This window comes from Orussus abietinus, unplaced genomic scaffold (genome assembly GCF_000612105.2).
Source record: "Orussus abietinus isolate OABI.00-Male unplaced genomic scaffold, Oabi_2.0 scaffold215, whole genome shotgun sequence".
NCBI lineage: Eukaryota > Metazoa > Arthropoda > Insecta > Hymenoptera > Orussidae > Orussus > Orussus abietinus.
This window is the reverse complement of record NW_019394413.1, coordinates 101,513-118,460: the sequence shown is the minus strand read 5'-3', so window position 1 is coordinate 118,460 and position 16,948 is coordinate 101,513. Positions and strand designations below refer to the sequence as shown.

The 16,948-nt window shown below is 37.0% G+C and overlaps 1 protein-coding gene across 2 annotated transcripts in view; it reads left to right on the top strand.

The window, feature by feature from the left end:
• The first annotated feature begins 2,620 nt into the window (after window positions 1–2,620).
• Window positions 2,621–16,948, top strand: part of LOC105695872 (monocarboxylate transporter 12) — a 30,140-nt gene continuing 15,812 nt past the window's right edge. The window contains exon 1 of one of the 2 annotated variants that reach the window (XM_012417869.1): window positions 2,621–2,747. In XM_012417869.1, the coding sequence (XP_012273292.1) occupies window positions 2,730–2,747 (18 nt within the window). In that variant the 5' untranslated portion in view covers window positions 2,621–2,729. Of the gene's footprint in view, window positions 2,748–10,966; window positions 11,017–16,948 lie in introns of those variants that run through there. The other variant, XM_012417870.1, reaches the window with a different exon arrangement.

Below are 16,948 nucleotides of genomic sequence, written 5' to 3'. Positions count from 1 at the left end.
GTGAAATCTTGTATAAACGTTTTAATGCATATATGTCTTATAAATTATAATCGATCAGCTGGAGATTGTTGTATCGTGCGCGCCTATGTACTTTGAATACTTCAATAAGTTTCAAAAGTGTACGCTGATCGTCACGTATTAGAAATGTAATTTAATATTCATATTGTTAAAACTCATTCTTAATACCGAAAGGAATATAGGGGTTTAAAAATGGAATCAAACTTCTCTTTTATGGATTTTAGGGTTTAATGCATGTCTTATGTATTATCATTACTTACCCTGGGAATTATTTGTTTACCGGTAGTTTGCAGTTGCTTAGTCCTATAAACTGAACAGAAATTATCGCGAAATGAGGAAACTTAGACTCTGACAGAGTGGTTTGAGCGATAGCATGAAAACATCCCATTATGGTAAAGTGATATCGAGGTTTCGATGATTCCCGAGTCTACCGCACTCTTTTTTCCTACATTAAAACAAAAGGAATTGATTTAAATAATAATTCACGTTCAATGTACATTTGTCAAAAAAAGTACACGATATCATTTCGTGATAAAGGAAAAGGCGGAATGGTGTGTGCCATCTAAATGATGAAAGTGGATTATCTTGCCTTTAAACAAGAACTACCGTTTGTACAGTTCATTTCTAATATTAAATTATTGGTAAGCAGATATTGTTCGAAGTACTACAAGTGGTTATTATTGTAAATGTATTACTTCTTAGGAAGACATATTACAAAAGTCGTATCATACTAATTATAAAAGTTATACATATAATACTGTTAATTGTTTACACGTCGTCGTTACAAATGACATTGAGGCTGATATTACCCTTTTCATTCGCAAATTTGAATTTAGAACAAGTGAATTCCAGATCAGATTCAATATCTTGAAAAATAATTCTATCTTGTACGCATAGCCGAAATACATGTTCCTCCTTTATAGACACAATCAGAACAGATTGCGATAAATGGAGCAATATCTGTGTAATAATAAAGGAATACCCAATAACGTTTCACTATCAGCGCCGGTTTATCAGATGATAGGTGCTCTGAAGTGATAATACAATATGACGAGGTATACATGAAATTAAATTTCGTCCAGCTAAAGAACTTCCATTAAATAAGTACCTGTTTCTAACAGAAACTTTAAAAGTTAAACTTTACCATTTATGGAAACATAAAAAGGTGTCATTAATTGTACGAAGGACAAGGGCCATCGATAAATAGGTTGCAAGTCACGAAATAGAAGAAAATATATTAGTCAGATATTCAATATCTATATCATTCATGTCGGGTCTTCTGAAAAAAGACAAAAAGTGTCCGTGGAAATGAATCCAGCTGTCATCCACTTGTCGGAATTACTCTTCCAAATTGTCACGGCTGCTCTTTCTCCTTTCATCGTCCTTATTCATTTTTCAAGCGAGGTCAACGAACTCCGATAAACGTTGAAGTTGAACTCTCTTGTGAGAACTTTTCGGAAATGTCTCCATTTGACCATTAAGGTAAAGTGAAACCCCCTTCAGATTACCAGAGTGTTCTAAATTGTCGTACAATTGTCCTGACCCTTTTGTTTCTCATATTAGAGCCTTCAATAAGTGTATATCAATCGAAATATGAGAGTTCGACGCCATTTCGGTTCACGTCTCGGCTAAGTTAAAAAAGTTTTTTAAAAAATCCAAACATTGAATGTGTCAGGACAATATTCTTCGATGATCACAAATCATGTGTCAAAGTTTCGGACATTTTGGTCCAATACCCTTAACCGTTTGAACACATGGTTCGACATATGGGCGAAATTCGTCTGACCGTGCAGGCAATATTGGACCAAACGTAGAGCGCTCTTCTGGGCTAAGTTAAAAAAGTCTTTTCAAAAATCCAAACGCTGAATGTGTCAGGACAATTCTTAGACGGTCACGAGTCATGTGTCAAATTTTCGGACAATTTGGTCCAATACCCTTAACCGTTTGAACACATGGTTCGACATATGGGCGAAATTCGTCTGACCGTGCAGGCAATATTGGACCAAACGTCGAGCGCTCTTCTGGGCTAAGTTAAAAAAGTTTTTTAAAAAATCCAAACGTTGAATGTGTCAGGACAATTCTTAGACGGTCACGAGTCATGTGTCAAATTTTCGGACAATTTGGTCCAATACCCTTAACCGTTTGAACACATGGTTCGACATATGGGCGAAATTCGTCTGACCGTGCAGGCAATATTGGACCAAATGTCGGGCGCTCTTAGTAGCCGAAGGGTTAAAAGAAAGTGTTATACTCGAATCGACTGATTTGAGGGGGGTTTCACTTCACCTTAACCCTCCTTCGGCATTGGGCACCCCTATAGTCCGTGACCCGGGTCGGGCAATCCAAGTTCTGCATCTGGTATCGGGTAGCACTCGACTAGAACTTTGTACCTACGGCGGTTCGCTTTGTTCCCTCGCTCGCATTCGCTCGCGCACTATGAGTAACTCGGTCGCGCGCTCGCGGGCTTCGGGAAGAGAGGAGGATGGCGCGATAGGACGGCCCCGACGCCGACGGAGATAGAGAGCCCGGAGAGAGGGGAATCGGATGGGACTACTCGCCGTGAGTGATAAGTCACTTGGAGTCGGCCGCATTTTGATATAGCTCGTTCCTCGGAATAGCTGGACACTGTCCGGCCGGTTCCAGCGGTGGTCGTTCTCCTGGCCGAGGGTGCATCGGTGTACGTCGATCGTAGGGGTATTCCGGAACCGACGATGTCACCTAGAACCAAGGTACGTGAGAAAGTGGATCGGTCTCTTCTGGAATCTCCGACTTAAAGTAAAGTAATCCACTCGGGTAAAAGAAGTTCAGGTAAATCGCCGGTGATAGTGCTTGGCGATCGGTATAAGATATTGGGCCCCCTGATAATAATTCCGGAATTTCGGAAGACGTGAGTCCTTCCCAGGACGTCATTCGATGTACGTGGGTGGTGGATATAACGTTCTTATCGAATTAAAAGTTTCTGGTTGGGAGGCACGGAAACGACGGGGTGCGTATGTTGGTTCGGAGTATTCTCCAATTTTATTACACTTATTTGTTATAATATGGAGTATATAAGGTGATATGATAGTGTCATATATACATAGCGAAAGTGAAAATATTTATAAAACTTTTCTCCAAATTGGGTGCACCGAATCATTTGAAACTTTATCAGGAGATTATGCAGGCCCTATGGAAGAACGCGATGCTCGTGAAATTTCATTTTTCTAAAAAAAATGTCTATCTATGGGAAGAATAAAAAAGACATTCCTTTCTTTTTTCGAAAAATGAAATTTATCGAGTATCGCGTTCTTTCTTAGGGCCTTCATTATCACGTAAGTGTACCAGGGGTCGAACACTTAAGACGTCGTTCGGATTCGGATAAAAATTAAGCACATAAAGACCGATATGAGGTACAGATGACTTGAATCAACGTAAAAAACAGAATTTCTAGTTTCCAAAACACATGCTATATACATGTAAATATTGAGTAATTTATTATTTATGCTGCGAAGACGATGGAAAAGTCGAATGTACAAGTGTTCGAACAGCCATTATTAATGGTATGCTTAATAGAAGGAATTATTTAAGGTGGTGTTCGCCAACTGGTACACGTACTTTATTGAAGTTTCAGATAATTCGGTGCACCCAGTTTGGAGAAAAGTTTTATAAATATGTTCACGTTCTGATGTATATAGAATGACCCTTTCATCTCACCTTAAATATGAAAAACAGGAGATTTAGATTGTGGCTACATGGACGTAATAGTATTCAAATAGCTTCAGATTTGGTTAGGGAAAGTCTAAGTTTGGTACACCCATGCGTACTTGCGTACCAGGGGTCTTGATCGTTCAGTATGTCGTTAACCCTTTGTAAAACTCGGCGTTTTGTAAAACGTCCGGTTGTTTTATAAAACGCGGCCAAATGGTCAAACCTTCTTTCACTTGGATTTATCTTACAATCCGACTAGCAATTTTATAAAGCGGCTAGACGTTTTGTAAAACGACTAACAACACGCCGCCGCATTGTTAAGTTCATTAAATTACCGGCTTTATTATATTCCAGATAAATAATTTCAGTAATTTTATAAGTATCGTTCTAATCAACGAGTTTTAATAAGAAATGGTGCAGTGTTTAGAACAGCACTTTTACATACAGATAAAAAATATACTTTATTCTATGTAAATAAGTAGGTTAGGTTAGGTTAAGTTGTAGAAAAACGCACTTTTTATAGAATGGCCTAGATGTAAGACAGGCGGTAATTTAATGAGTTTGACTACATGGCGGTGGTTTCTTGATGGTTTATAAAATGCCTAGTCGCTTTATAAAATAACCAGTCGGATTGTAAAATAAAGCCAAGTGAAGAAAGGTTTGATCATCTGGCCGCGTTTAATAAAACAATTAGACCTTTCAGAAAACGCCCAGATTTTACAATCTGACTTCACAGGTATATTTTTTCCTCGTGTAATATTTGGAGCTCGAATAAGGCCCGATACTCGAATTGAAAGTACGCTTATCATCAAGAGAGATTATCACAGATATTCCTTAGAAATGAAAAATATAAAATGTATTTAGATATTTTTTACTTATCGCGACAGATTGATCGTCCACGCTGGCAGTGGCGACAATGGCTTTGCATTCTTGAATCCTGTAAAGCCGGATTCGCATATTTCTATGATATCTTTCTCAAGACAAATAGACGTTGGGATAATATTTTCTCGGTGTTAACGGAATAAATATGGAGTTTCTAGCTGGCTTGAAATGCAGATGCAGTGACGCATTTCTCGTAGATAACATTGCCGCGCGTTCGATGATCCTTCAATAATTTTATTTGTGGCTCTCGTATGTAATCCTGGGGTTACATGTGTGTCGGGCTGTCGAGGGATCGAGAGGGCAAACATGTCCAAACAGTTAAGGTGAAGTGAAACCCCCTTAAAATCAGTCGATTCGAATACAACACTTTTTTTTTAAGGGTATTAGACCAAACTATCCGAAACTTTGAGACATCACTCCTCGTCATCTAAGAATTGTCCTGACACATTAAAAGTTTCGATTTTTTTTTAATTTTTTAACTAAGCCCAGACCAAAATCAAAATGGCGTCGAGTTCTCATATTTCGAGCAATATACAATTATCGGAGGCTCTGATATGAGAATCGAAAGGGTCAGGACAATTATACGACAATTTAGAACACTCTGGTAATCGATAAACTCACATTTGAACGAGATAAAGGCAAAAAAAGTGTTGTATGCGCTTCTATGCCAAAACGATGGGAATACGAGGTCTCGGAGTGAAAATTTAATTGACCTGGAAATCACAGATGGCGCAGGGGGTCCCTCTGCAATCAATTAGGGCCCCAGAAAGCACGACTCCAGAGGATTTCTGGAGTTTTACTTCGATTTCTTTATAATTATTGTACGAAAACGACAGGTGGAGTATGCCGTTTGGTACAATACGCAATATAATTCGATACAGCTGTCAATATAAAAACGAATGTCGGCAACGTAGGCATTTCGAAAAATCTTCTTCATCGACGTCGATCAAGTTCCTCGACGTGTGTCACTTCACCTTAACGACTCTTTATTAAGGGCAGATTCTCCTCCTTTCCACGTGTTCGTCGAGCTCCCAAGGCCCGATACTCGAATTGAAAGTACGCTTATCATCAAGAGAGATTATCACAGATATTCGTTAGAAAGGAAAAATATAACATGTATTTAGATATTTTTTACTTATCGCGACAGATTGATCATCCACGCTGGCAGTGGCCACAATGGCTTTGCATTCTTGAATCCTGTAAAGCCGGATTCGCATATTTCTGTGATATCTTTCTCAAGATAAATAGACGATGGGATGATAATTTCTCGGTGATAACGGAATAAATCTGTGGTTTCTAGCTGGCTTGAAACGCATATGCAATGACGCATTTCTCGTAGATAACATTGCCGCGCGTTCGATGATCCTTCGATAATTTCATTTGTGGCTCTCGTAGGTTTGTTCGTTTTCCCTACACTTTCTACACTTTTACGAAAAGTGTACACTTTGGCGTTTGTTTTGACGGAAGTGACGCAGACGTCGCTGTTCGTTTTGCGAGGGTATCTACCCCGAGTGTACACTTTCTCTACACTTTCTACCCTCGATCCCGAGAAAGTACAAGAAGGGTAGCCCGCGAATTTGGCGGCAAATTTCAAAATTGAAATGACCAACCAACAGGAAAATACAAAATTCATGCTAACATCTTAACGTAATATAACCAGAAGTACTTATTCATTCTTCGTGTATAGAATAATTTAGCGTTTTAGTTTAGTACGTAATGTTTGAAACAATTTACAATAATTACGTATTACTACCTAACCGCGGTTGGAATGAACTAAACTATAATTTCTCCCTGTTGTAGTTAAATTGTATTTCATTCTCCTGCAATAATATTCTGACCCTTATTGATCCTTAAGGTGAAGTGAAACCCCCTTCAAATCAGTCGATTCGAATACAACACTTTGTTTTAAGGGTATTGGACCAAACTGACCGAAAGTTTGACACATCACTCCTGATCATCTAAGAGTTATCCTGACACATTCAACATTTGGATTTTTTTTTTAATTTTTTAACTTAGCCCAGTCAGAACCAAAATGGCGTCGAGCTCTCATATTTCGATCGATATACAATTATCGAAGTCTCTGATATGAGAATCGAAAGGGTCAGGACAATTTTACAATTTAGAACACTCTGGTAATCGATAATCTCGCATTTGAACGGGATAAAGGCAAAAAAATGTTGTATGCGCTTCTATGCCAAAACGATGGTAAAACGAGGTCTCGGAGTGAAAATTTAATTGACCTAAAAATCACAGATGGCGCAGGGGGTCCCTCTGCAGTCAATTAGGCCCCCAGAAAGCATGAATTCTGGGGATTTCTGGAGTTTTACTTCGATTTCTTTATAATTATTGTACGAAAACGACAGGTGGAGTATGCCATTTGGTACAATGCCCAATATAATTCGATACAGCTGTCAATATAAAAAAAAACGTCGGCAACGTAGGCATTTAGAAAAATCTTCTTTATCGACGTCGATCAAGTTCCTCGACGTGTTTCACTTCACCTTAATACCTGAAATTCGTGAAAGGAATTATCATCTACAATTACAAGGTAATAGAACGAATTGTAGGATTTGAAGAAAACGAACACAGCTTAAGAAGGAAGGCTGGAAGAAGCATTAGATTTTCGTATTCGTCATCGTCCGATACGGATAACCTCAAAATCGCGTACCTCTTTACTAAATCATTAATCTTGGACTTTCGTGAGGTTTCTGGCGTCGGGACGTCGATGAAAGTGTATCTGTTACCGTGAATGACCGAAATTGGTGAATGTCGACTTTCACCGGTGAATGTCAATAGATACCAAATACGTCGGTGAAAGATCGAATATTTCATTACATTGTTGTACATTCGGACCCTCTCCAGTGTGTGTCGACAATCACACACCGGTGAATGTCAACATTTACCGGTGTAAGTCAGAAATGAGGGTATTTAGCAAATATTTCGGCCATACACGAAGCGACTATGTGAATGTTGACATTCACCGGTGAAAGTCGACATTCTCTAGATTTCGGTGTTTCACTGTAACATATCTACCCTTCTGCACTTTTCAAGAAAAGTGTAGTATACTAGTTACACTCGAGGGTAGAAAGTGCAGTCAACGCGAACAAACCTCGTATGTAATCCTGAGGTTACATTTGTGTCGGGCTGTCGAGGGATCGAGAGGGCAAACATGTCCAAATAGTTAACGACTCTTTATTAAGGGCAGATTCTCCTCCTTTCCACGTGGTCGCCGAGCTCCCAAGGCCCGTCCGACGAGCTTAATTCGAAATTACTGAGTGGGCCGACACCCTGGTAATTGATCGCTTAGAGTCGTGCAGCGACTTCGGATGTGACGGATCTTCAGATGGAGGATCGACCATTTATTCCGCTGAGATACGTCCTTGCGTGCTCCACCCATGCTTTAAGTTTGTATGTTTGTATTTGTAATTGATAAGTTTGAAATGTATGCACTTGTGATTGAAAACGGCGACTTATCGAATTCCGCTCTGAGTTGAAATTTTCTTTTCTTACTTAGAACCTCTAAGTGTAGGTTTTTAAAATTAATGTCGAGGGAATATATAAAGAAGGGTAACTTCTATACAGTTGAGATTCTACTTAACGCATTAAAAGAGACATATATTTTCATTTCTTCTACTTGTAAACCTATAATCCAGAAGTTATATGTTATATGTTATAGTTATACGTTAATATGTTATAGTAGACTAAAAACTAAGCGACACGTATTTTTTTTTTATCTGCCATTAAACACTTTAAGGGGGTGAAACCACCATCCAAAGGTATGTCAAGGGGCGATTTGGCAGTTTCACCCACGAGAACATAATACTTTTTAACCAATCCACCTGGAAAAGCTTTTTCATAACGAGAAATGAAAAATATAATTTTTTCAATTAAAAAAAAAATTAATGCGTGAGCCACCCCACACAGGCTTTACTTTGGATGGTGGTTTCACCCCTTTAAAGTGTTTAATGGCAAATAAAAAAAAATACGTGTCGCTTAGTTTTTAGTCTACTATAACATATTATAAAAGAAATCGAATCGGAGAGATCGACTTGGGATACCTCCCTTGTTAGACGGTCGTTAGTTTAAGGAGTAAAGTGCCACTTGAAAAATATATACAGGAGAAAAGAAGCAACTATTGCGAGATTTCTATTTGACGCTGATGATGGAGCGGACTCTCTCAGACGATGTAATATCATAGACATCGGTATTCGAGGTCTCGTGACATTTCTCGATGTCCTTCGATCTACTCTCTGATTTATTAGCAACGAATCGTGATCTACCTTTCCAAGATGGAGCGTCTTATCTCTTGAGTGTTTGTTGGATTTGTTATCTTGTGTCTACAGTTGTAGGTGTCCGATAGCTAAGAATTGTACAATGTCGGGGCGAATCATTTGAAAACCTGAAATAAAGAAAATTCCTCTCCCAAATAAGGGAAAAAAATATATTTCCGAATCTAACAACATACGACGCAAAAGTACCTTAAAGTCATGCCGATTAAGCAACGTTTAGGACATTTAAAATAATATGTCGGGTCTTTTTATCTGTCCAGACGAATTTATTGCCTTTTTAAGAGGGTACATAAAGTTAATGATGCGGGAAAATTTGGAGGTATTTCATTTATTTCTTTTGCTTATTGCTGGCAAAGACAAACACGGATGACTCAGCTGAGTACTTAAACCACTTAGGATGAAATTGTTCTTATCTGAACGAAATTCTGGGGTGTTCGTAATTTATCGATTTTCGCGCATGTTCGACAAAACCTCGAGGTTTGTCACGATGGGAATGAAGTGCGAGTGAAATCGTCACTTGAACTAAAGCGATAACAGGAGAAAGGGCATCAAACGGTGAGAAGGAACATCAGTAAATTTCATGATTCACTAGTTAGTCATTTCAGAAAATCTGAGACCTAAGTAAATCTGGACTACAGGCTTTCATTTACCTACCCTTGGGCTCGGGAAATATCGATATTCTCAGATAAATAAACATAACTTCCGGGCCTGCGCAAAGAACAGCAAACGAAATCGGGTCACGAGGACTTCAATTCAACAAAGCCTGACCGACTTATCGAATTCCTTACGAAATCCAAAAAGATTTGTATAGAATTCTGTAATCTTTGTTTAACAATATTCTCCAAGACGTTTGAAATTCACTCATTACAAGAAGAACACAGATCTGATTTCTCCCTGTTTTCGAAGGTTACTGCAATAAACCCCCTGAAACTTAAAAATAAAAGAATATTAATATCAAAGGAGTGGCCTTTCAACTGATAAAGTCACATTCGAGAGGAAATTATTTCGTTTGCTTTTACAGACAGCCATTAAAATTTGATACAACGTGATATTTCACATGTTACATGTTTAAGTAGTTATGAAATTTTAAGGTGAAGTGAAACACGTCGAGGAACATGCTCGACGACGATAAAGAAGATTTTTCTAAATGCCTACGTTACCGACGTTCGTTTTTATATTCACAGCTATGTCGAATTATATTCGACATTGTACAAAATGGATGCATACTCCACCTGTCGTTTTCGTACAATAAATATCAAGAAATTAAAGTAAAACTCCCGAAATCCTCTGGATTCATGCTTTCTGGGGCCCTAATTGACTGCAGAGGGACCCCCTGCGCCATCTGTGATTTCCAGGTGAATTAAATTTTCACTACGAGACCTCGTATTCCCATCGTTTTGGCATAGAAGCGCATACAACACTTTTTTTTGCCTTTATCCCGTTCAAATACGAGTTTACCGATTACCAGAGTGTTCTAAAATGTCGTAAAATTGTCCTGACCCTTTCGTTTCTCATATCAGAGCCTTCGATAATTGTATATTGATCGAAATATGAAAGTTCGACGCCATTTTGATTTTGGTCTGGGCTGAGTTAAAAAATTAAGAAAAAATCGAAATTTTCAATGTGTCAGAACAATTCTTAGATGATCAGGAGTGATGTGTCAAAGTTTCGGACAGTTTGGTCCAATACCCTTAAAGAAAAGTGTTGTATTTGAATTGACTGATTTGAAAGGGGTTTCACTTCACCTTAAGCATTTATCAAATGATTATTTCAGTCCACAAATCCATTGGTCCATATCATCAGGTATTCAGGTCTTAAGCTTTATATGTGAAATACTTGCTCGTATCATTTCCCTTCTTAAACGCTGTCTTGCTAGACGTTATTGGAACAAGAGTAAAAAATACTTCTATCTTGTTTGAGCCTACGCGCAAGCGAGACACTTTCCTCGACATTTTTCCCCAGAGATGAGAAGCAGATGGTGTTTTCATGCGCGTGCACGCCAGTTCTAATTGCCGGCGGTTGTTATCTAATTAATTCATAAGCGACGTCGGCCATACTGACATTGTGCCGCGCGAGCGCATCGGTTCGCGGCTCTCGCAATTACTCGCGAGTGTTGCGGCTGCTGGGACGGAAGACGATGGTATTTCTCTATCATGATAAGTCTTTCTACCTTCACTTAAATCTGCTTCGCGTAATTTACCTGGAACAAAGACTCGAAACTCACTTTTTACCTGGTGAGCTTGCCTACATCTCTCGTTAGTTTCCCACCGGTTATTGGAGTCACTGCACGGAACTATTTGAAACTTTGATAAGTGAATATCTGGATCAGGAAGACTGATTGATAATTAAAGGAACAATCGTTGAGTAATTATCCAAGACAATGTATCTTTAAAGCGATCACTTTTTGAACTCCCTCATTATCCGAAACTTTGATAAGTGAATATCTGGATCAGGAAGATTAATTGATAATTAAAGGAACAATCGTTGAATAATCATCCAAGACAATGTGTCTTTAAAGTGATCACTTTTTGAACTACCTCATTATCCGGAACTTTGATAAGTGAATATCTGGATCAGGAAGATTAATTTGGTAATTAAAGGAACAATCGTTGAATAATCATCCAAGACAATGTGTCTTTAAAGTAATCACTTTTTGAACTACCTCATTATCCGGAATTTTGATAAGTGAATATCTGGATCAGGAAGACAACTAAAGGAATAATCGTTGAATAATCATCCAAGACAATGTGTCTTTAAAGTGATCACATTTTTAACTACCTCATTATCTGGAATTTTGATAAGTGAATATTTGGATCAAGAAGACTGATTGATAACTAAAGGAACAATCGTTGAGTAATCATCCAAGACAATATGCCTTTAAAGTGACCACATTTTGAAGTACCTCATTATCCGGAACTTTGATAAGTGAATATCTGGATCAGGAAGACAACTAAAGGAATAATCGTTGAATAATCATCCAAGACAATGTATCTTTAAAGTGATCACTTTTTGAAGTACCTCATTATCTGGAACTTTGACAAGTGAATATCTGGATCAGGAACACTAATTGATAATCGAAGGAACAATCGTTGAATAATCATCCAAGACAATGTGTCTTTAAAGTGACCACTTTTTAAACTACCTCATTATCCGGAACTTTGCTATATACATATCTGGGGTACTTCCTAAGTGGTAATGAAATCACAAAGAAACTTTTCTCGGTTAGAGTCGCATGTCATGGGAAGAAGAAAATTTGTTCTCTGTGAGATGTCAATCGATTCGATTCCTCTGACGCTCATATTCATGTATAAAAGTTTGAGAGTTCTTTTCAGTGCAGAAATAGGGAGAAACTAAGATGTCGGTAAACTCAAGAGGTAAAAAGATTTCTAATCGCCTTAGCTGGTCGTTAATCGTTAGCGGGAACTCCATTGCGTATCCAGGGAAATTGGATGATTGCGATCTTCGATCCATAATTCAACTACAACTGGTCACGTAGGCATTGCCCTCGGAAGATTTTCAAAACCGATGCAAAATTTATTCGACAGATTTTCGTGCTTAGTTTTGTATTCATTATGAGGTGATCCAATGTGTAGAATATAGCAACTAAAATTAAAAAAATATATACGGAAAGGTTGTGCCTTTTAATCCAATTAACCTGGGCAGTTTGAAAAATCGTGAATGCTGACTTTAGGTTTTATTCCGAAAAAAGTTTCAGCATCTTTTACATTCGAATTTTTTTAATTGTTATTCAGAAAGATGCCAGCTTTCGAACAAATGTTCATTCTTGATTGACGGATAATAATTTTAGAAGGTATAAAATACTTTTGAAACTCGGTGGACCGAAGGCTTCACTATAATTCAAACCGGTGGAATTTCGCAAATTTAAACGATTTTTAAAATTTTATTTTTTTATCGCGTATGGGTAGTTATTCTTAAATTGGTATGGCATTTATTTTTCTGCTTCAGTTATATGAACAATAATCCACGAGTTTATAACTAACGCGTTTTCGTTTCATCAAAATGCATAAATAATTTAGTAGTATGATCTCCATTACGAAAAGTTAAAATTGAAGGATTTTGGATATTTTGGAGTAGTTAGATAATTTCTGGAAAATTTTGTATTTGTTCATATCATTTCGAACAGATCTTATCTCAGGGTCAATATGATTTACATATTCATTGGAATGAGACTCGATTGATTCCAATTTACATTATATCCGTATTCTTTAAAATGTTCTATGTAATTATCCACTTTGATCTAAAGTAACCCAATACTTAAATAAATATTTTTTCCCGGGAACTTTTCACCGACGAGCTTCTGGCACGTCTTATCGTCAAATCATTTTACAAATACAATAGCAAGGGCTACTGTACGAGATGACGACAAGACTTTTAAATTACTAAAATACACCTGTCAGCCGTCAAAATAAACGTATTAGTGAAATATAGGAAACAGTCAAAGGAAATAACTGGTTTGCTAAATGTTTGTCATGAAACTACTCCAGTTTATCTTACGTGATAAATTGGAATTCTGGAGTTTTCGTTCACTTGTTTAAAAGTATAAACGTGGAATTATTGTTTTCTACTTACATTTCCCAGTTTATCGCAAAAGTTCCCAACTGTTACGATATTTCAGACTACAATTGAAAATACCGTTACCGAAAGTACCCAGCTTATTTTTTAAGTAAAGAAATTGCAGCGTAACAAAAAAAATTCTACTTGTGCGCGTGTGAATACTTCGAATACTCTTATTATTTTTGTACGAAATGACGACAAGATTTTTACATTACTAAAATACACGTGTCAGTCGTCAAAATAAACATGTTAGTGAAATATAGGAAACAGTCGAAAAAAATAACTGGTTTGCTAAATGTTTATCATGAAACTACTCCAGTTTGTCTTACCTGATAACGTTGGAATTCTGGAGTTTTCGTTAACTTGTTTAAAAGTATAAACGTGGAATTATTATTTTCTACTTAAATTTCCCAGTTTATCGCAAAAATTCCCAACTGTTACGATATTTTAGTTTACAATTGAAAATACCGTTACCGAAAGTACCCACCTTATTTTTAAAGTAAAGAATTTGCAGCGTAACAAAAAAAATTCTACTTGTGAGCGTATCAATACCTTGAATACTCTTATTATTTTTGTACGAAAGGACGACAAGACTTTTACATTACTAAAATGCACATGTTAGTGAAATATAGGAAACAGTCGAAGAAAATACCTGGTTTGCTAAATGTTTGTCATGAAACTACTCCAGTTTATCTTACCTGATAACATTTGAATTCTGGAGTTTTCATTCACTTGTTTAAAAGTATAAACGTGGAATTATTGTTTTCTACTTACATTTCCCAGTTTATCGCAAAAATTGCCAACAGTCAGGAATTTTCAGTCTACAATTGAAAATACCGTTACCGAAAGTACCCAGCTTATTTTTGAAGTAAAGAATTTGCAGCGAAAGAAAAAAAAATTCTACTTGTCGTGAGTGCGTCAATACTTCGAATGCTCTTATTACTTTTGTGCAAATGACATGAGTGGTGCAGCGAGGGAAAAAACAAATTGAGACGTAAATACCTGCTCCAGCGTTTCACTTTAAAAAGCAGCGTAGTTAGGTTCCTCGGACTCGTTACATATCGATCCCACCGCGGCAATTCGAGAAAACGATTTCCTCCGTTGACTCATACTGCACAAAAAGCATAAAGTAAGTCGGCTTCTTTCATCCTACCCAGCCGTTCTCGCATTTACCACGAATCAGTTCTTAATTGTTGCATCTATTGTGCGTCTGAAAATGACAGAGAATCGGAAATATTAGTCTCCACAAAAAAAGAAACAAAGCAATGCGTTACATAACTTTGAACAACCTCACAGTGAAAGGGTGTCCTCTTAAAATTCCTCTTATATTTTTAAATAACTATTGCGGTTGTGCAGTTTACTAAATCTTCGTGGCACGTAAAGCACATAATTCCTGTTTAACATTTCTGCAAATTTCTCTATATAAGGAATAAGATAAAATCAGTGGTAATTTCTTTTTGTTTGTCCAGAACTTTATTTTTGAGTGTTATGCTTACCGATATAGTGCACAATGCTGTTTATATCGTCTTCGTATATCGAAGAGCTAGTAAGGGCAACATTCAACTTTATAATATTGAGGCTAAGAGATATCATTGTATGTACTTGTATATTACTTGATCCGAGTGCGGAACTGCTCGCTCGTTATGAATTATCATTACTCGCCCTGATTTCAGCCTACTTACTACTTTATTCAAGATATGCCGACAAAAAGCTTGCAACCTATTGATAAGGGGTTATTAGTTATCGAAACAGCCAATTAAAATGCTTGTAAACGGTCGATAACGAGTTATTAGCCACCGAAGCAATTAATTCGTCACATTTGGATAGTACGTCATAAAATGACGGAAGAACTCTCAGCTTCAATTACAGGATACCTTATCTACGAGTACGGGATTTTGTAGGACCTTCATATCATCTAGGGGCGATTAGAGCACTATGGAATAAAAAAGTTTCAATTCGCGATAAGTTTAAAAGTATAATCTTTAGAAGAATGGGACTTAGTGCATGTTGCTAAATAGACTTTTTTTACTAAGTAGTAAAGGACTCTTTGTTTGTTCAATATCGTCGAATCTTCTTATAAGTTGAGATATTTATAAGCAATGAAACTGTTTCACTTTGCTTCCCTCATGGGGTGAAAATGCAACAATAGGAGCGATCCAATGAAATAAACGTAGTTTCATATTTAATATTATTTAACAAGTTAAAATGATTAACGTAACTTACGCTCTTCGAACAAACGAAAATTGAGCTCAATCTGGTTTATAAAAAGACATTACTTCATTAGAAAATTGGCATCCCTGACATTGTCGTTGGTCAGTCATGACTTTGTCAAGAGGCTCATTGAATTTATAGATCAGGGTTTTTATCTGTGCAAATGCCACATATCCACTTTTTGCATTTCTTACTAATGCACAGCTCTCAACATACCAATTAAAACTACCAATGTCTGTTCATCTTTTTCGATTTCGAACCACTTCTATTACTCTACATGGTAGTTTAAATTTGGCAGATCGCAAAACACGTGGATCACAGAGGAACATTGTTTAACCGTACTCCACATGATATCTCGTAACGTTTAACGTCATATTTGCAAAATCCTTAAATTAAATCATTAAATAAAGAGATCGCCTAAATTTCGGGCATTTCCAGCGATATGAGCATGACTCGAATACCCGAAAAAGGTATTTGTTATTAAAAACACAATTCATGAAAAAAAGTTTACTTTGGAATGTCATAGCACCATGTATATCTAATAGTCGTCAGTGTTGCAACTGAAGTTGAAGACTCTAAGAAGGAAAAATTATTATCTAGTGCACTCTTCAATGGTAGGAATTTTTAAATATTCACACAGTCAAGAATAATGCAAATGTTTCACTATGCCCTAATCTTTTCTACTTCAATGTGGGAATACACATATTCACATATATATACACATATTGTTTAGCTGAAAAATCTTCTCAAACTACCTTTTTTTTTAATTTTATCTCGGTTTATTTATTAATTTTAATTGGTCGAGTCGTCGCCATTTTAATGCACGTTCAGATGCTTCTTGTCCGCAATCTTACGAAACTACATTTCCTGCAACATGTTGCAAGATGCCTCTTTGTCAAATGCTTCTTTATATAATTCCCTGACGCCTTTTTTTTACGCAGAAAATTGAACGAATGCCACGCCGACAGATCGCTATTGTGCTCGAAATTGGCAGTCAGGTAGTCGTGCCATCATTTTAGCTTTTGGATAATATTCACCGACAAAGTCGTACCCCACTGAACACCAAACCTAACAGTTACGTAACATAGAGCTAACAGATTACATAACATTTGTTAGTATCACATCTATATAAATGTAGCATAACTTTGTTACTCTCATCTTACATTACGTTACTGTCCTGAGATTACTGTGTATATGCAGCACATATTTGTAACAAAACAGAACTACATTGATGCTAACTGTCATTTATTTTTTTACATCATCATCGTCATTGTCATAATTGATCG